At 62.2% G+C, this 18,402-nt stretch overlaps 6 protein-coding genes across 6 annotated transcripts; 4 read left to right on the top strand and 2 right to left on the bottom strand.

Moving 5' to 3' along the window:
• Positions 1-31: 31 nt before the first annotated feature.
• On the bottom strand, positions 32-2,673 carry CHLRE_17g741100v5 (uncharacterized protein). Its single transcript, XM_001701035.2, has 5 exons — positions 2,553-2,673; positions 2,015-2,287; positions 1,704-1,819; positions 1,369-1,460; positions 32-1,199 (listed from the first exon to the last, which is right to left on the bottom strand). Exons 1-5 carry the CDS (start codon positions 2,566-2,568, stop codon positions 572-574), a joined length of 1,125 nt encoding a protein of 374 aa, XP_001701087.2. The 5' UTR covers positions 2,569-2,673; the 3' UTR covers positions 32-571.
• Positions 2,674-2,824: 151 nt separating this feature from the next.
• On the top strand, positions 2,825-5,985 carry CHLRE_17g741050v5 (uncharacterized protein). The gene is made up of 8 exons (XM_001701057.2): positions 2,825-3,211; positions 3,335-3,387; positions 3,536-3,611; positions 3,927-4,005; positions 4,354-4,457; positions 4,626-4,748; positions 5,014-5,140; positions 5,386-5,985. Exons 1-8 carry the CDS (start codon positions 3,071-3,073, stop codon positions 5,445-5,447), a joined length of 765 nt encoding a protein of 254 aa, XP_001701109.1. The 5' UTR covers positions 2,825-3,070; the 3' UTR covers positions 5,448-5,985.
• A 2,118-nt stretch (positions 5,986-8,103) lies between these two features.
• CHLRE_17g741000v5 (uncharacterized protein) lies at positions 8,104-10,395 on the top strand. Its single transcript, XM_001701056.2, has 5 exons — positions 8,104-8,412; positions 8,493-8,608; positions 8,694-8,813; positions 9,039-9,279; positions 9,523-10,395. Exons 1-5 carry the CDS (start codon positions 8,343-8,345, stop codon positions 9,708-9,710), a joined length of 735 nt encoding a protein of 244 aa, XP_001701108.1. The 5' UTR covers positions 8,104-8,342; the 3' UTR covers positions 9,711-10,395.
• A 368-nt stretch (positions 10,396-10,763) lies between these two features.
• Positions 10,764-13,346, top strand: CHLRE_17g740950v5 (uncharacterized protein). Its single transcript, XM_001701055.2, has 7 exons — positions 10,764-11,040; positions 11,141-11,203; positions 11,350-11,555; positions 11,769-11,978; positions 12,184-12,253; positions 12,429-12,518; positions 12,667-13,346. Exons 1-7 carry the CDS (start codon positions 10,924-10,926, stop codon positions 12,766-12,768), a joined length of 858 nt encoding a protein of 285 aa, XP_001701107.1. The 5' UTR covers positions 10,764-10,923; the 3' UTR covers positions 12,769-13,346.
• A 515-nt stretch (positions 13,347-13,861) lies between these two features.
• Positions 13,862-15,473, bottom strand: CHLRE_17g740926v5 (uncharacterized protein). The gene is made up of 5 exons (XM_043072646.1): positions 15,228-15,473; positions 14,941-15,118; positions 14,675-14,863; positions 14,280-14,371; positions 13,862-14,201 (listed from the first exon to the last, which is right to left on the bottom strand). Exons 1-5 carry the CDS (start codon positions 15,239-15,241, stop codon positions 13,997-13,999), a joined length of 678 nt encoding a protein of 225 aa, XP_042915105.1. The 5' UTR covers positions 15,242-15,473; the 3' UTR covers positions 13,862-13,996.
• A 180-nt stretch (positions 15,474-15,653) lies between these two features.
• Positions 15,654-18,397, top strand: CHLRE_17g740900v5 (uncharacterized protein). The gene is made up of 6 exons (XM_043072645.1): positions 15,654-16,120; positions 16,352-16,904; positions 17,048-17,194; positions 17,331-17,500; positions 17,678-17,711; positions 17,847-18,397. Exons 2-5 carry the CDS (start codon positions 16,481-16,483, stop codon positions 17,690-17,692), a joined length of 756 nt encoding a protein of 251 aa, XP_042915104.1. The 5' UTR covers positions 15,654-16,120; positions 16,352-16,480; the 3' UTR covers positions 17,693-17,711; positions 17,847-18,397.
• Positions 18,398-18,402: the final 5 nt, after the last annotated feature.

The raw sequence follows: 18,402 nt of genomic DNA, 5'->3' as shown, positions 1-18,402 counted from the left end.
CAAGGTCAACCCCACGGTCTTACTTCTGGATAATGATGAATAGTATTGCGGTTCGTGTATAATGGACTTGAGTTGGAAACGCAAGTGTATAAGTGTATTGAAGGACATTATGATAAAGCTGCGCATTGACCGCAACTCGCGCCGCAGTTCCGTCCCTGAGGCTTCGTGGCGTGAACGGACTACCTTGAATAATGAAAGGAAGGCTCATTTGAGTAGTTCAGTCCCCATCAGGACGAGGCCGGGACGCGACAACCTGCCAGTGGATTCCTTCCGGGGGATGTCTTCCATCAAGCTTACCCGTCCATCAAGCTTTCCCGCCCTGAACCGTACCCACAAGGTTCGCTCGCAATCACCTCGTCCGTTCCCAGCCGAGCATTTCGATTTGACGAGCTGGCCATTCGCCTTCCGTTGCTGATACGTCCAAAGATACGTCCCTTCATTTCCCCTCGTTCCGTCCTGCGATGCCAGGCCTTCCCTGGCTTTGTGCACATGAAACAGCCACACAAACGGCAACATCAGACACATACACACATATGCAAACGTCATCAGTGCCGTTGAAAAGCCCAAGTGCTCACGAGTCACTCTCATCACTGCTGTACTGGCCGAGCAAGCCGAGCCCCACGGGGGCCTCCTCCGCCTTGGCTTTCTTTGCCCCCTCACTCCCGCCCGCCTCCGCTTCCGCTGGCCGCTTGGCCGTTGCTGCAGCCGCCGGTTTCGGCTTCACCAACACCTTGATGGCGGGCTTGAGTGCTGGAGCCGGCGGCGCAGACCGCGCCGCCGACCCTGCCGCAGCCGCTGGCCCCGCCGCCGGCCCGCTCGCGGGCTTACCGCCCGCCTCAGCCTCAGCCTTCATCTGGTCCAGCGTCTGCAGCTCCGCCGCCGCTGCTGTCCCTGAACCTCCTGCCCCTGCGCTAGCGCCTGCCGCCGCCGACGTTGACGGGCCCACGCCCCTGCCTCCGCTACCGCCGCCGCCGCCGGCCAGACCACCCGCTCTCCGGCCCGATGCCGCCGGCCCTGGCCGCCCGCCTGCGCCGCCGCCACCCTCACCCGCGCTGTCCTCCTCGCTGTCGCTGAGGCGCCGCGTGGCCACCTGTGCCCGCAGCTGATAGAAGGCGGCGGCGTCCTCAGCGTCCTCGTCGTCCAGGTGCTGCTGCGCCGCCGCCACGTGCAGCGCCGCGATGGCCTGCTCCGTGGTCACCCTGCGGCCAGGCCACAAATGAAGGAAGGCACGTGACAAAAGTGCTGATAGAAAGCAGAGATTTACAGAATACCGTATAGATCCTGAGTGTCAGCGCGCCCCGCAAACATCTAGCCTGTCATGGTCTCTGATTGCGAAAACCCCTTTCTCGTTGCGGCCCAGCCACCCACTTGGCGTGCTGCGCGTTGAGCGCCTTCATCTCGTCCAAGGCCGCCATGATGTCCATCTCGCGCTTGGAGTCCAGCGTGCGGTTCTCCAGGGCCTGCACGGGAAGGGAGGGAAGGGCGGGGCGGGGGCAGTACCGCCAGGTGGGCAGCGCGACGCGGCGAAAGCAAACGCAGAGGAGGGCGACTGCAGTAGCCCAGGGCCGATGCAGCAGATAAAGCCTACATAAGCGAGGAGACTGGAGCACGGACCCACAGCCTCGTCCGAGCCCCTCACGGTGTCGCACCCGGAGCCGCGCCTCACGCGCTTCTCAGCCTCCCCCACTTCGCGCCCGCCGTACCTTCATGGCATTGCCCATCTCCTCCTCTTCTCGCGCTTTTACTGCTTCTGCTTTCGTCGCTTCCTCGTCACGCCATGGCTCGTAATTCCGAGATGCGCCGCCTTCCAGCACGTAGTCTGTGTGCAAGGGCAACGAGTCGATACGGTACGGTAGTGTTATGAGCGATAGCCACCACGCCATCTGTAGTCGCTAGCCAGCCGTAAGAGTTGAGTGCGCTGCGGCACAACGCATGCAGATGCTGGCAATCCACCCGCGCTGCCTGTTGTGCTCCGGGCGCACTTCGGCTGCCCACGCGACCACCCGGCACGCACCTGCGTTCTTGGGGTCCGTCTTCATACAGAACTCTGCCGAGCACTTTTTACACCGGTAGTAGAACCGGAAGATCTGGATGCCCAGATAGTTCTCCCCCATTACGTCCTCCTTGCGCGTGTTGAACTTGGTGCCCTTGTACATGAATGTGCCGCATGTCTTGCAGCGCACGGACATGGGAAGCATCATGCGCACTTTCATCTCATTCGTCTCCCGCCGCTTGCCCCTGGGCAGCTTGGCCGGGTCGAAGTCCGGCGGGTAGTACTTGTTGAGCACTGTGAGAGGGGGGAGGGGCAGGGGATGGGGCAGGCGGCAGAAGGGCAACAGGTTGGGACCAAGCCAAGGTGGGCTGGTGAGACGAGCGCGCTTGGGCCCCCTTGGGCCCGCCACGTTTGCGAAGGCGAGAGATGCAGCGCTGACATGGAATGGATATATGGAAGGCAACCAACTAGTGAAACAGCCAGGGGTTTAGGCACCGGTCTCCATTGAGCGCAGGGTGCATCCCGGAGCTTAGCCATCGCGCCGCTGCACGCGATTCACCTTTACGCTCTCCCATGGCTGCTACAAGTGCTCAAATATGCGTGTGGCGCCCCTCAAAACTAAGCAATAAGATAAAGATGTTATAATCTGTTGCAGGGCTTGCTGGTCTTGGCCGTTATAGCTTGGATTACGCAGTTAACGTATGTGAGATGTGAAGTGCAGCTTGCCGTGTCATCTTTGGTTGTCTCAGAATTGGGCACACGGAATGAGGCTGCCCGACAAAGTCTAATTGCAGCTGATTAGACTCTTGTGGGGACCTTTCCCATCATATACCGAAACAATTACTTATCTGTCGACTAATATTCAGTTGGGCACCCGAAACTGAGAGCTGGCTGTCCTGCGCTCTGACTTTGCCAGCAAACACGTTCCTTGAGCTTCTTGCGCCTTTAAACCTACATTTTAAGTTACCAGCTTTGCGAATCTACTCCTAAAAGTTTGCATAGTAGCCAGCCGCTCTTTCTGGGGCGACCCTGGCGGAGAGGAAAATTTATCACGGCTCTCGGCCGAGCCCGGACGCAATGCCTTCACCGGGCTCTATAGACGTGGAGGCGGTACAGGCGAGCGCGCGGCTTTTACCAGAGGCGGACAGCTCCAAACCGACCGAGATACACCGGCTGTCCAGCGGGACGGGACGACAACGCGCGGCAAGCGGGGCGCAGGTAAGGCATTGCAATGGGACCAAGGGGGCCCTGACACGCAGATCGCCTGCTCCCTGGGAGGGGACGGTGTGGCCGGAGGGCCGAGGTGTTGCACCCGCGCGCCAACGGTGTTAACGCGTGCAGGCGCTCACGAGCATCGTGCACAGCTGGGCCTCGCGGAAGTTCGCCGTCGGATGGTAAGTTGTTCCGGTGGCATGGGTTTTCGGCGCGCCTGGTGGGGTGGTACGCAATGGAACAGGCGGCATGACACGTACCCGCCAGCGCCGCAGCTCACGTTGCTACACCTGCTACTGCCACGCCCGTGTTGCCGCTCTCTGCCTGTAGTGCCATCCTGTTCCCGGTGGCTGTGACAGTGTATGTGACTTGGTGGTTCCTCACATTCTTTGATAACTTCTTCTCGGTGAGTCATGGTGTGGCCTGGGTGACGGGTTGCAGCGGCGTGGCACAGTGAGCGCGTCGGTCTTGCGCTGGCGCATGGCCTCGAGTGAAACTAAAACGAAGGCGTCTCAGTGGCGGTTATGCACCGCGAAGAGAACTCGACGTGGGTCAGGGCCAGGCTGCATCGTTGGTGCCGCAGCGGCGATCCGCCCCAGTGCGTGCATGACCGGCCGTAGGGCTGGCCAGGGCGTCGAAACACACAGAGGGATGCTGGCGACGCCTGCATCGAAGGGACGAAGGCTGACGCACGCTTCGGTGTACCCTGCGGATTCTGCAGCCAATATACTACAAGCTGTTTGACTTCCACGTGTTTGGACTGGGCTTCATCACCTCCATGAGCTTCATCTTCCTCATCGGTGAGTGGCAGAGCGCATGGCAGGAGCCGGCTCAGGATCCGGGGCTTGTCAAAGATGACGGTGAGGGCGGCGGTGCGGGCGGTGGTGCGGGTGGTTGTGCGGGCGGTGCTGCGGGCGGGTGGTGCGCGCGGTGGTGCGGGCGGCGGTGCAACAGGCACCTGGCCACCTCTTGCTGGTGGAGGGCTCGCTCGGCTGCTGCAGCCAGGGCATGTCGCAGATGCCGGGTCGGGGGCAATGCCAATGGGGGCGGACAGTCAGCGGGGGCAATGCAATGCGGGCGGGACAGAGCAGCAGGGCACGTCGCCCGGTGTGCTGCTGAGGAGTGAGGGCGCCCCGATCGGCCTACAGGCGTGTTCTTCTCGTCGTGGCTGGGCTCGGCGCTGCTGGGCATCGGCGAGTGGATCATCAAGCGCCTGCCGCTCGTCAAGCACATCTACAGCGCATCCAAGCAGGTCGGTAAAAGCGCGCTAACTTGCTGCCTTGTCAGTGTCCTGGGTGCTGATCTGGGCTGACATTGCCGCAGGCAGTCTCCGTTTTTGGTTGGAGAGATGGATTGGGAAACAAAGCGCTTTCGTGCTTTCTTGCGGAATACTGAGCGCACAACTTCCACCCAAGCGCAGGTCAGCGCCGCCATCAATCCGGAGAACGAGGCGTCAAAGGCCTTCCAAGAGTGCGTTATCATCCGCCACCCGCGGAAAGGGGAGTACGCCATCGCCTTCATCACGGGGCGGACCGTCCTGCAGGTACGGTGGCAACCGGCCCAGACGCGATGTAGGCGGAGTAGCGGGCGGGCGCGTGTGGGTGGCGGGACCTGCCGGCGGCGCTGGTACCGGAGCAGGCAGCTGTGTGTCAGCGCGCCGCAGTTTGTTCCGATGGCCACACATGTTGTGCGCGTCCAATCTCGTGCTGGTCTTGCCCATGCCCTGCCCCATAACGCGCCCCCTCCACGTCGCCGCACTGCACTGCATTTAACCACACTACGTCCCACTCCACTGTCATTGGTTGCAGATGGGGAGCCAGGACACGAAGCTGAACACGGTGTACGTGCCCACCAACCACGTGTATGTGGGCGACATCTTCCTGCTCGAGGACAAAGACGTCATGCACACAAACCTGTCGGTGCGGGAAGGCCTAGGTGAGCAGGAGGAGACAGAGGGCGGGCAAGCAGAAGCGAGATGAGGGAGGCGTTGGGTGGTGCGAGGGAGAAGGAGGAGCTTTGGTGTCGCTTTGGCGGGCGTGGTGTGCAGCACCCGCTGGCGGGTTACAGCTAGTCAATACAGGGCCTGTTGGCACGTGGTTGCGGTAGCTGGTCAGCTTCTAACATACGCTTTGCGCTGACAGGCTCTTGGTAACTCCGTGTCATTGTGTCAACGCCCGCAGAAATCGTCGTGTCTTGCGGCATGGCCATTCCGCCTAACCTGGTCACCGTGCCTCGGCCGTGACACCAGCAGGAGCTCAGTCGGCACGGACTGGTAGTGACCTAACTGTGACAGCAGGTGATGCTCGGGTGTTCGCCTGCGCGCCAGCGGGCACCGTGCATCTATCGCATGGTGTTTACACTGGAGCTAGGATTGATTGTTATTACCGGCAATCTGCGTGTAGAAGTGAAGACGGCAACGCAGCCCCCGCCGGGCCCGCGTGCTGTGCGACATTGACCAGTAATGGGTATTATAAATGAAAGGCCAACCGCCTTTGTAAACGAGGGGGCATTTGATGATGAGTGTATAGAATAAGGCAGCATACGGCACAGGCTGTGCTCACGCTTCTGTTTAGGGTGTTGATGGAGAGGTCAGTCTGGGGCAGTCGGCGCTGTGGCGGATTTGCGCAGAGCCGGGGCGATGCGGCAGTGCCAGTGACACTGGGAGTTTGAGCAGTGGGTACGGTGGTGCTGCTCACAGCGCAATTGCAATGCACCCTTATGCGTTGGACAATAAGCTAACAAGGTCAGAGGGGCAGGTAGTTGTGTAAAACCAAGAACGTGCCGCTCAACGCGATCAAGCCTTGAGGGCATCCCTGCCCCGGGGTGTGGTGCCTGCTACCGTATTGCATGCATGCCACGCTGCGCACCGCGCAGATCAACTCCATGGGCCGGCTGGGGGCTCTGTTGTCCGCGGGCCCCATCGGCAATGGCCCGACGCCAGCAGCACCTTGCTGCCGCTCAACACCCTATTTATCATGTCATCTTCACGCAAGTACAGCCACAGGTGTCCCTGCCGTGTTGACGTTAAACTACCACACCCCGGCACTCATGGCACGGTCGGTTTCCCCTGTTCGTACGGTGCCTGTTTGTCACCACCAACCCGAGTTTCAGCGTTGCGGCACACTATTCAATGGCGCATCACATGAAGGTGTTCAGAAACACCGGGTCTGTGTATGGCCACGCAGGTCCACCAGACTGCGAGCCCACCAAGATCCAGGGCGACCGTTGCCCGCACCCCGCACCACCAGGCGATCAGTTTGCCTGTTTGCGTCCTCCGCAGTCTGGGTCCTCCGAACTATCGGTACTGAGCCCATTCTGCGTGCCAGCCTCCAGCGCAGCGGCCCGCAAGCAACACTGGCTAAGGTGACCAGAGAGCGAAAGCTGTAGCCGCCGGCCACAGCAGCGCCATGCAGCTGCTGGCAGCCGCAGAGGCATTGCGCGGCATGACCCGGCTGTTAGCGAACGACAGTGCGAGGGTCTCGCCGGGCCCGCACACGCCGCTAGGTGCGTATCCACATGCATACGGTACCCCCGGTATGCCGCACTCACCTGCCCAGCTGCCAGGCCTTGTGCCACCACAAGCGTGGCTCCGGCGCCTTGTGGCACTGCCTCCTGAGGCGCCATGCACGATCCTGGGCAGCACAGCATGGCCAAGGGACCGCGCGGGGGAGCGCGCACTGCAAGGAGGCGGCGGGATAGCGTTACAATGTGGCGGCGGGAAGGCGTTGCGGAGGGGGGCACTATGTATGGCAAGCCCGCCAGCTGGCTGACCCAACTCCAACAGACACCGCAGGAGCACCGCAAGTAGGTGTCAGGGAGCCCTGGTGGGGGGCGCACCGCCAGGTCCATGGGCGGCCGGGTGGGTGCAGGGACCCGTGCTACCTGCGATACGCAGCCTGACTCCCTCGCACCCCATTTGCCTCCCTAACGAGCTGCGCCGCACGCAAGGGTGCCACCAAACGGCCGCAGCTGCCGACGGCCGCGGGTCATATCCTCCGGGCTCAGGCTGCGGCTGCGGGCCTGCACGGCCCTGATGAGGACTCCGCAGCATGATAACGGCAGCTTTTTAGCCACGAGACAGGTGTGCGTAAGCTGCTCCTGCACCGCAAGTGAGTCGCGGGTGCCAACCCGACGCCCCCACGTGTGCCCCGCCTGGTAGTGCACCGATGGGGATGAAGCAACAGCGGAGCCCACCACCAGTGGGTACCTGGTGGCAGTTCACTGAGGCCTAGGGTTGGCCATGTGTCCCTGTGAGCTATAGATCCTGTGTGGGGCTTTCCACTTTCCCTGGCCTGCACGTCAGCCAGCAACATGGCCTAGCCTGTTTAAGGCACTAGGCACGGCAAATGGGCCATGCAGGTGACGTGTCGCGATCATCTGCAGAGGCAGAACCCCTCAGGCTCATTGCAGAGACCCATGCTCTGCGAGCTGTGCGACCGGCGCATGACAACAGAGTGAACTGTAACCTTTGACCTTCGCCATAGATCGGCGGTTCTCCCGCCCCAGATGGTAGCACTTTCCCTGCCCGCCCCCATGTGACCTTCCCAACACTAGACCCACCTGCGCAGGTGTCCAAATGGCCCAAGGTAGCGCTGGGCTGCCGTCTTCCGCACAACGGCGCTTGGGAGAGGGCTGTTCCCCTGCCAGGCCAGGCCGCGACCGGCCCGGAGGCCCTCTTTGTGCTGCCCCGCCGGAACCCCGCTCCCACGCATACCCCTGCTCGTCTGGCAGGATGCTATACTGCTAAGGTTAATCCAGTAACACATTCGATATCACCATTGCGAATAACTTGGCAACGGACGTGTCCCATGGCCAACACAGCATGCGGGCACCCGTCTGAGGCTGTGTCGCAATTTTGACATACGCCCCGTTGTAGCATGCAAGTTGAAGCATGAGTAGTATTTGTCAATGATTGGCGGCTCCAAATTCGGCCAGGCACAGCACTGCTGTCCCCGGCGCGACGGTACGGCGCGACGCTGCATGGGGGCTCTTGCAACGGGCCTCGAGTTTAGAGCGCTGCGACACACCATTGAGTAGTTCAATTGTTAGGCGTAATCCCCATCACACCAGTGAATTTGCCAGTGCGTCTATTCACGGTCAAAGTAGCAGACATCGAGTTAGCAGCAGCAGCGACCCAATGGCTTCCGCGACTCTCCGCCGTTCCTTGCTTCTAGCAGCATGCCTGGCGTGCGGATTTGCCTTCGCTGGTGAGAAACTAATTGTCATTGGGGCAGTCCGCGTTCTCGGCACGATCCCTTGACGATCTGTGGGCTATTGCCTATTGCAGTCGCCCAGGAAGCTCCGCGCGCGCACCCGCTCACCAATCTTCCTCCTGCTGGCGAGATCAGCACCGGCTTCTTCTTCCCTGAGTTCCCCACCAAGCAGTTCATCGCGGGCCAGCCGGTGCGTAAGCTCGTATGTTGCGCTCACAGGTCGTTCATTGATTCCATCAGTTCCATATTGAAGAGTATTCCGCTATGGCGTGCAGGTGAAGGTTGTCGTGGGCATCCGGAATGAGGCCGCGGAGAAGTATAACATCTCCGCGGTCATGGGCAGCCTAAACAACGCCCAGGACTTCCGCGCCTACTACTGGAACTTCACCCAGCAGGTGTGTGGAGGGCACGATTGGGCGAGAAGCTTGAGACGACAAATGGGGCTTCGTTTGGAACAGTGGAGAGGCGAGCGTACTGGGTGCTACTGCCACGGTTTCGTGCTGCGGCTTGCTGTGTGCCCACCACCTCCGTCGCAAGGTCTAGCTGCCTGCATTCCCTCCGGATTGTGCATCCACCGAGCCATCACCTCAAGTACATTTTGCTGTTTATGCCCTCAACAGGTCTACTTCCAGGTCGTTGAGCCCAGCAAGGAGCTGTCGGTGGAGTACACCTTCCTGCCCCCCAAGGACCTGCCCCCCAACGACTACCAGGTTGCCCTGACCGTGTTCTACGAGGCCGCTGACGGCTTCAAGTCCAGCACCTTCTTCAACCAGACCGTCTCCGTGAGCGAGAAGCCTCAGCTGATTGACTGGAAGCTCATCTTCCTGTACGTCATCTTCATTGGCCTGGTGGCTGCTGGCGGTAGGTTGCTGGGATTGGACTCGTCAACGGGAGGGTCGACGGGCAGCCACAAGCACAGCTGTGGAAAGCAGGAAACACGTGACGGCGGCCGGCGCCATGTGCGCCGGAAGGGCCCGAAGAGCCCCATTCTAAGAGGACGACAGAGACGGCTGACGACCTAACGAGGCTGACGTAGTGCGGGCGTATGCGTGCTGGTTCCACCCTGCATAGCTCAATCGTGTGTGCCATCATCCCCTCGAACAGGTTACTACGTGTGGACCACCATCAAGGACGTGCCTCTTGTGAAGAGCATGGTGGGCAAGAAGAAGAGCGTGAAGACTGACGAGTCCCGCACTTTCAACAACGACGAGTGGGTTGCCGGCACGCACGTTGCCAACTTCTACAACAAGAAGACCGCTCCGGCGAAGGCTGGCGCCAAGAAGGCGCAATAAGTGCTAACCGCCATTCTTGTCAGCAAACGAACAGAACCATGGCTGGCGCAGAGCATGGCATAATGCTTCGACTGTCCGCCGGCGTGGCTCGGCGACTGCGGCAGGCGTCTGGACAAGCAGACGGAAGGCATCAGCAGGCTTGGAGCGGATGCTGTTGGTAACGGCGTAAGCAGCTACGGAGGCTGCGTAAGTGCTGTGGGGGCCGGGCGCGCGGTCCTGGCTGCGCTTCAGGCGGGCGATTGTGTGGAGGAGGATGCTATTAGTGCGCGTGCTGCTGTCGCAGAGGTAGAGAGGCTGTCAGCGTATCGTGATAGATAGAACGCGCTTGGATAAGGATGAGCTTTAGCGCGCGCCGCAAGACCGCGCGCTGTAGTTGCATTCGTAGGTGTGTGCAGGTCTGTGTCCTGGACTGCGCGCAGACTGCACCGTGACATGAACATACCGTATGACGAACTTGACTTCCGGACTGACTTGACCTGTATTAACTTGCAGAGCTGTGACAATGACGCAGACCATGATGGAGTAGGCAGGTCCTTGATAGTTCACAGCCCACGGATTGTGTGGGCATAAGGGTGTGCATTGTGTCACGTGGCAAACCGGCGCCAGTCACTGCTGAGCGTCTTGGGAGGCATAATCCATGCGGGGTGTTGGGTTCTTTGGCCCCTCGCTGTAAAAACTGGATCTTTGTCAGAACTGGAGACTCCACCTAAGCACGCCGATTAAGGCAAGACGGGGTGCAGTGAACGTCGGGGGCGGGAACACACGAACAGAGCTTGAGTCAGCAACAGCCGTCGGACCTGCGGCATGAGTTGCAGATTTTTGGCAAAGGAGCGGTGTTCTGCTCGCGCGTGCGCTCTGAAGTAGTCAAAACACGGGGTGCGCGGCAGGGAGGCACCTTCCCTGGTGCGCCTACGGGGGCACACGTTTCCAGCCCCAGACGCTGCTCGCGGGTGTTGCACCCCGCACGTTCCGGCACCACAAGGTCGACCAGCCGCGTGTTCATAGCGGCAATTGCATAAATGGGCTTTTACATAATCCCAACGGGCTGCCTATGTGAGCGCGCGGCCAGAAAAAGCAAAGCCGTACATCCTTGTTTGGTGGCCACCCATTGGTCGCGGGAGCAATTTAAGGCAAACACTTGCTGCCTTAGGGTATTAACTTACAGTCGTTCCAAAGTATTCTACTGTCTTACACTACAGTTACATCAGCAAGAATGCAGGTCCTTCGCAAGTCCGCTCCTCAGTCGTCGGTGTCCGCGCGGCGCAATGTGGCCCCTCGCCCGCGCGCAGTGATTGCCCGTGTCAACGCCGAGAAAAGTGGCTTTGCAAAGGTAAGCTGAGAACTGGTAGGGAGTTTGTATGTGCAAACTGCAGAGCTGATGAGAACGCACCCTTGCTGATTCCACTGGCCCGCGCTTGTTTCCCTTGCAGTGGGCTGACTCTGTCGGTATGGATTCATCTGACGGCGTGTTCGGCTTCACTCCTTTCGCCGAGGTAAGCGCAATTCAAGCTAGCGCCCGTCCAAAGGTTCTCTGTGTGGCCCCAGCACTGCTAGTGCGCGTTGGTCACTTGCACCTCCTCCACGGGGGGCATCGTTCCCACCTCTCACCAGCCAGCTGCCCCTTCCCTCCCACCAACAGACCTGGGTCGGCCGCTGGAGCATGATGGGCTTCGTGTCCTCCATCGTAGTGGAGTTTGCCACCGGCAAGGGCACTCTTGCCCAGGTGGGCCTGGATGCCCCCTCCATGCCCCTGCTGGCTGCTATGTGCGTGATCTTCGGCGGCGCCACCGTGGCCGGCACCGCACTGACCATCCAGCAGCTGGTGTCTCGCAAGATGAGCCGCACGTAAGTCGGGCGGGTCTGGTGACTCTAGCGGACTCGAGTGCTGAGCAATTTGCTTGGCCTTGCAAGCAACGCGGATGGGAAGCAGCCCCTAGCGCGTGCCCCTGGCGCCGGGGACGACCCAAATGACTTCTGGATTGCGTCCGTGGCCTGTTCGGAACAGCGTGCTGACCCGTGTACCCCGCGCCCTCGCCTATGTCCACGATCGCCCTGCAGCCAGGCTGAGCGCTACCGCTCCTTCCTGGGCCTGACCAAGAAGGACGACTGGATGTCGGACAACGCCGCCCGCAACATGAAGGGCAAGCCTGACTTCGCCAGCCCCGGTCTGGACATGGCGGCCATCGAGGCCACCCGCGCCGCCGGCATGCCCGCCGACCGCTTCCTGAACGTCAACGGCACGGAGGCCGCCGCGGACGCCGCTGCCAGGTGAGCGGCCGGGAGGGGCAGCCGGGAGCGAGGGGCCGCGCAGTGAACCAGTGGTGTGTACGGCTGCGGGGCCCGCGTGCCGCTGTGTTAGGGGAGGTTTGATGCAACGCAGCCTGGAGTTCTGGAGGCGAATGGCATGCGGTGTGAGACATTCTCGAAGCTCTGCAACTCTTTACTTAGTAACCTGGTTTGCCTGCCCACGCAGCGAGATGAAGTCTTCGACTGCCACTGCCGTGGCGGAGCCCCCCGCTGCCCCCGCGCCCAAGCGCGAGCCGGTGAGACCTGGGTCGCCATGTGTTTTGCGGTGTGCGGGCCCGGTGCTTGTGTACGCCGCAATCCGTGCCTACCTGCAAGTTCCGCGGCATGCCTTGAGTTTTGTCTGTCCCTGTCACCGCCCTCTTGACGACCCGCTCCCTCGTCCCCTGCCTCATGTTGCTTCGTCATTCACAGACCATGCAGGACCTGTACGGTGTGGATGACGTGACCTATGCCCGTGAGGTGGAGATGACCAACGGCCGCGCCGCCATGCTGGGTTTCCTGGTGAGTGCGGCAGCCCTGAACCGCTGCCGCCATTTTTGCTTGTATGTACCGCTCCAGCTTCTGCAGTACTGCACTGCTGGGCAGCCGACACCTTGAGGTCCTGGACACTTACCTCGGGTCCCGCTCTGCCTCTGGTCACATCTGGCAGGCCGCCATCCTGGTGGAGGCCGGCACCGGCGAGGGCATCATCCGCCAGATTATCACCTACCTGAAGTGGTCTGGCATCCTGGGCCCCATGTCTGGCTTCTAAGCGCCCTGCATTTGGGTCTGCCGGCCCGCGACGGCACGAGGGGAGAGCAGATGTGAGAGCTGCCGAGAGTGGACAATTCTGATGTCCCGAGCGATGTGTGTACGCTTGCTTGGTTGTACTTGTCATGGTTGTATGGTTTAGGCTGGGGTCGCACGGATTCGTGCGGCGGGCCCCAGGGTCTGTTTGGTCAGACGTCACTTTGTTTCGGCCCGCATGGGATATCAAATGAACTTAGTATTGCTGCGCCTGTCAAGTGTTTACATTATGTGTGTGAGTGAGTACGCAGCTGGGGTGGGCATGGTCGATGAGAGCAGTACTGTGAGGGTTCGGCAATTAGCTATTCTTTCGGTCAAGCGAACAACGCTTGAAAATGCATGCGAGTAGTTGGGAAGTTGAGCCCTACATGCACGGGGACTGAAGGGCATGAAGATGGCGACTGCGGCACACAGGTGTTTTTGCGTGTCAGCCGTTTGTTGTGCGGCTCCGCGCGGGCCTGTTGGGCAGAGCATGTCGAGAAGCGCACTAAGCCTCATCAGACAGCGCAGTGAGGGTCTTCTGGTTTGTAATCGGCATCCAGTCGGCTCCAAGACAGCCTCTCCTCTCCTAGGCGCACTCGGCCCTTCCCCTGACCGACATTCCTCAGCCACCGAGCGCGTGTGTGACCTGGTCCAGGTCGCTTAGTCCTGACTGCTCAGGGAAAGCTGTTTGGTGTGTGGCAGCGGGCATGGCGCACGTGCACGCACGCGGCCGGTGCACGCGAAAGAAGAGTATAATGTCCGTCCTAGGACAGATTCGAGTGTCCAGGTTCAGGTGGTTCAATGAGGGGCGCACAGGGGCAGACAAGATGGGACAACAGGAGCAATGAGACACATGCCCGCGTGCACACTTTTTTGCACACCTGAGGCAATCCGACAAGTGAACGTGGAGGAGTCGCCGCAGGCCTAACATATACCGAAGTATAGCTGTGGCACTAAGAAGTACCGGGGAAGAGAGAGGCATGGCTATGTGAGGTCGCACCGTTCTGTACGGTGCCCATGCAGAGCGCGTGTCCCGCCTTGACACGGCTCGGGAGAGAGGGAACCCTATGGGAGTGGTAGTGTAACGGAAACCCCGCTGCCAGCACCGCTCCAGCTCCAGCCCCAGGGCGTGGATCTGCGGCAGCTGCGCCTTGCTGTCCAAGGCGCCGTTGTTGTTGACGCTCAGCCGCGCACCCACCACCACCCAGCCCTCAGGTGCCCGGCTGACAGAGCCGCCCGCGCTTCCAGCTATCTAGCACCACATAGGACGCCGCTGCGGTGCTGCCGTCAGCCGTAGTGTTGGCCATGGTCGCGGCAGTGATGCCGTTGGCCGCCGCCACGGCCTTGGCTGCCGGCCGTGCCGCCGCCTTCGGCTCCACAGCAAGCCAGTTGAGCGCCGGGTACTGCAGCCGTGAACTGCGTCAGCAGGTCCCTCTTGTAACCAATGCAATCTGCAGCCCGGCCCCGGGCCCACTGACAGCCGTCCCTACGTACACAGGCACCGACACCAGCAGCGGCTGTTGCGGCTGCTGCTGCTGCTGCTGCTGAGGGAAGCCGTTGATGGGCACCAATGCGGCGGCGTCTGCCTGCGCCGCCGGCAACAGCAGCAGGTCGATGCGTGTGATGGCGGGCGGCAGGGCGCCAGCAGGTCGATGCGTGTGATGGCGGGCGGCAGGGCGCCCAGGTTGAGCACGTAAACGCCCAGCCGCCAAACAGAGGTCAGGCTGATGGTGGGGATGGTGGGAGCAGGAGCAGCAGCAGCACTGGCGGCGGCAGCCGAGGCGGCAGTGGCTGTAATGGCAGAGGAGGGCGCGGCGAAGCGCACCGCCACCCAGTGGGGCGTGGGCAGGGTGGGCACCCAGGTGAGAGTGCCCCAATCGTTGCCGCACGTGGTGCGCTTGGCGGCGCCCGGGCCGCGGCGCGCCCAGCAGGCGACCGGCCGAGCCCAGCGCGGTGCTGTTGCCGTAGGGGTCCACGGGGCCGGAGGCGGAGGCCGCCCACAACACCTCCAGGACAGGCGGGGCGGGGGCCAGCGGCGGCGGGCGAGCGGGAGACGGCGAGGGAGGCTGCGGTGATGGCTGTGGTGGGAGCGGGGCAGGGGAGAGCGGGGCGGGCGAGGGCGAGGCGGTGGCTGCTGCGGAGGACTGGAGGCTGCCGTCTGCAGTGTTGGGGATTGCTGCGGACTGGGCGGTGGCGACGGCGGAGGTGCGGGCGTAGGTGGCCGGGGTGACGGCGGCGGCGGCTCGTCCACGGGAGGCGGCGGTGGGGGCGGCGGCGACGGCAACCACTTGGCAACATCCGTCCCGGGCGCCACAACGGGGCCGGGCGACGGGCTGGAGCACCCGCAGCAAGGCACAGAGGGCACGGGTGGTTGCGTGCCCACAAATCAGCCGAGGATGCGCGCTGAGCTCTCGCTCGCCAACAACTGTAGTGCGAGCTCGCCACTTAAGCGTCATAACCAGTCGTGGGGAGCTGAACTAGCCTCTGGCGCAAGCTGTCGCGATGTGTTGCGAATGCAGCCGCGATCTCGCTATTTTCGTGCGCAAAAGCGGCAGCTTGTGTGGCGCAGTTTAGTACTCTAAGCCTTGCATGCGGAAAGGCGAAAGAAGCGGTGCTAAGGCAGCGGACACAGAAGGAGTCGTGTAGTTGACTGAGAACCGCGTCCTGCCGCTCGGAGTGGCGTGCATGTTGTAACATGACCGTGGACATGGTTGTAGCGAGCGTGCCTTTCTGAGCGGCATGGCACTCCCGGTATGATGTAAGCGTCCCCGCCGTGCCGCCCCCAGCAGCCCCCTGGATGGAGGCAGGCTGGGGTGTCCGGAATCGTGATGTGAGCTACACACACTGCTGCAAAGCTCTCGCCTAGAACATGACAGCCCTGGTTCCCGTTTTGCAAGACTCGGACGGGGGCTTTGGGGTAGGGTTGGAGACGGGCGAGGGAGCCCTGGAAGCGTGGGAGACGAGCCCGTTCGCGCGCGAAGGGTTTTCAATTGCTATTCTGAGACCGGCGTCCATCGCGAGACCTAGCGGCGCAAAGCTGTTTCTACAAGCTGCCTGCTACTACTGCAATAAAGCTCGGCACGTTTTGGTAGCCATCGCTGGAGGCGCCTCGTGCGTAGCCCAGACATCGTACGCTGAGGCGAGCCTTTGCAGGCCTGCCGACCTGTCATACTCCACGACCATCATGCCTTGATAGCTCTCTCGGGGCTGCGTTGTGTCGAGAGCTGCTGGATAGGGGGCCCAAAACGTCGTCGCCGAACGTCGAGGCCATCGCTCCGGGCGAGCTTACGGCGCAAGCTCTGGGCGCGCAATAGTACAAAACGGGCGCTACAGAGGTGAGCGTGTAGTGGGGACTGCAGCGGCGCCGTTTGACACCCGGCGGGGGCCGAAGTGTGCACAGGCTCCACGCCGCGCGTGCGGGTCGCTGCGCGGCTTTCGCGCGCCGCTGCGTTAGTGGGCTACGCCAGCGCTGGCAATGGGGTCGGTGGTGGATAGGTCCAGTCGTCCTGCCATCGCGCTCCGGAAGCACGCCAAGCTAAGCACCCGATGTGCGCCACGTCACGCAGGCTATGAACAGCTCCATGTTATGGATGCGGATTACAAGTGAAGGGACAGCCCGACACGCCGTACCCACGTCGCGAGGGGCCTTGTTATGCAGTGCCCGCCGTGCCGCCGCCCAGCGCACAACGGTGCGCATGTACACGAGCCTCCGGTCAGTGGAGGTTATTGCAGAGGTCATCGGCGTGCTGCCTCCAGAGGGGGGGCCCATCCTCCAGAAGCTGGTGAAGGCGGTGAAAGAGGACGTGGAGGAGGCGCAACAGGAGGCGCAGCAGCGCGTGGAGAAGGCGGAGCAGCGCGTGGAGAAGGCGGAGCAGCGCGTGGAGGAGGCGGAGCAGCGCGTGGAGAAGGCGGAGCAGCGCGTGGAGAAGGCGCAGCAGCGCGTGGAGAAGGCGGAGCAGCAGCGGCAGCAGGCGGAGCAGAGCAAGGATGAGGCGGTGGCAGTGATAATCAGGGAGAAAGGCGCGAAGATGGTGCTTGCGGACAAGCTCCACCTGAGGGATAAGTTGCTCTCGCGGGCCATGCACTCCGCGGGCGTCCGGGACGGCCGCAGCTGCCTGGGTACGTCAGGGAGGCCTACCACAGTCGGGAACAGACCAGCCGCCAGCACTGCTGTGATCGTGCTGTTATTGCGCACTTGGTTTACTGACGGCACATTGGCGCTGGATGCACCTGCTGCAACCCGCTCCGGGCCACGCCCACAGAGTACCTGGAGGACCTCAACGGCATCATCAAGTGGCAGCGCGTCCAGGGCTGGACCAAGGTCCTGGAGCAGCGGCCCGACCTGATCAAGTGCCTGGCCAAGGCGGTGCCGTCCTGGGGCGTGGACGCGAACAACTCCAACGCGGCAGGTGCGGCCGCGTGTGTGTGGGAGATAGACTTCTCGTGAGGGGCGTGGCGTCCGTGCCGTGCACAGGTGGTATGTGGGGCCAGCGGGCTGCAGTCATTGATGCTGAGTGCGCCTTGCCGACTGGCCCCCGCCGGCAGGGAAGCTGGCGGGCAAGATCGCGGGCATGTTCAACGTGCTCAGCGGCGGAATCCACCCCTTCATCCCCGGGGTGGGCCTGGTCGTGTACGCCGGCGTTCCGGACGCGCCCACGTGCGAGGGCCTGGTGTGCCTGGCGGAGGCGCTCGGAGTGCCGTGCGAGTGGCATCATGTGAGCGTTGGTTGGCAGCTGTGCGGTGCGTGCGGGCACTGCACGTGGGCGTACGTCAGCCGTAGGGGCCGGTGGGGGCGGCGGCATGTCTACCCACGAGTCGATGCCGTGCCCCCCTCCCCCGCCTACCGACTCGCGCCGCCGCCTGTGTGCTCCCTGCTCTGCCGCTCCTTGCAGTCCCTTTCGCCTTGAGTGGCCGAGCAGCCTTCAGGTGCGCACGGGGAGGCGCGGAGGGGTGCGGGGCGAAGTTGGCTCGTGGGAAAGGTGGGTCGATGAGCGCTGCAGGGGGACCTGTTGTGCTCTCCTCTGATCCAACCCCCTCGTTCGTGCTCTCTTCTGCTCGCAGCGCCAGGCGGGTGGAGGCAACGGGGGCATAACCATGAGTGTCCTCTGCGGGGGCGGCATGACTCCATGGGGGGCACCGGGGCAGCTGGGATGGCCGCGACCCCTGACGCCTGTTGCGCGCCATAGTGGTATGCGCTGGGCGGCCTGGTGTGTCCCTTGAGATTATGCAGCTGCCACCGGTGGTTGGGGGTGTGGGCCAGCTGCCGTTGGTGCAGCGCGTACAGGCGCGGTAGGCGGGGTTGACGGTGCGGTGTGTGCTGGGGGCCTGTGACCTGCTCCCGTACGTGCCTCCTTGGACTCGGGTGGCGGTCGCGTGGCTTCGGCGGGTGCATTTGGATGTGACACCGCTGCGGTTGTTGATGCATGGCAGCCGGTGCTTTTGCGGGGTCTTCAATGGAAGAACCAGCACAAAGAAGCGTGGTGGAGGGTGGCTGCGAATGCGTGCTGGGCGTTCCCTCGCCATGGCGATGAGACGGGCAGACGGCGGGCGAGTAGTGCTGTCCGATGCGACTACACACAGCCAGCACTATCGTAAAATAATCGAATAGATAGATATT

Source organism: Chlamydomonas reinhardtii, chromosome 17, assembly GCF_000002595.2.
Source record: "Chlamydomonas reinhardtii strain CC-503 cw92 mt+ chromosome 17, whole genome shotgun sequence".
NCBI classification, from domain to species: domain Eukaryota; kingdom Viridiplantae; phylum Chlorophyta; class Chlorophyceae; order Chlamydomonadales; family Chlamydomonadaceae; genus Chlamydomonas; species Chlamydomonas reinhardtii.
Note: the sequence above shows the minus strand (reverse complement) of the source record. Positions and strands in the feature narration are given on the sequence as shown.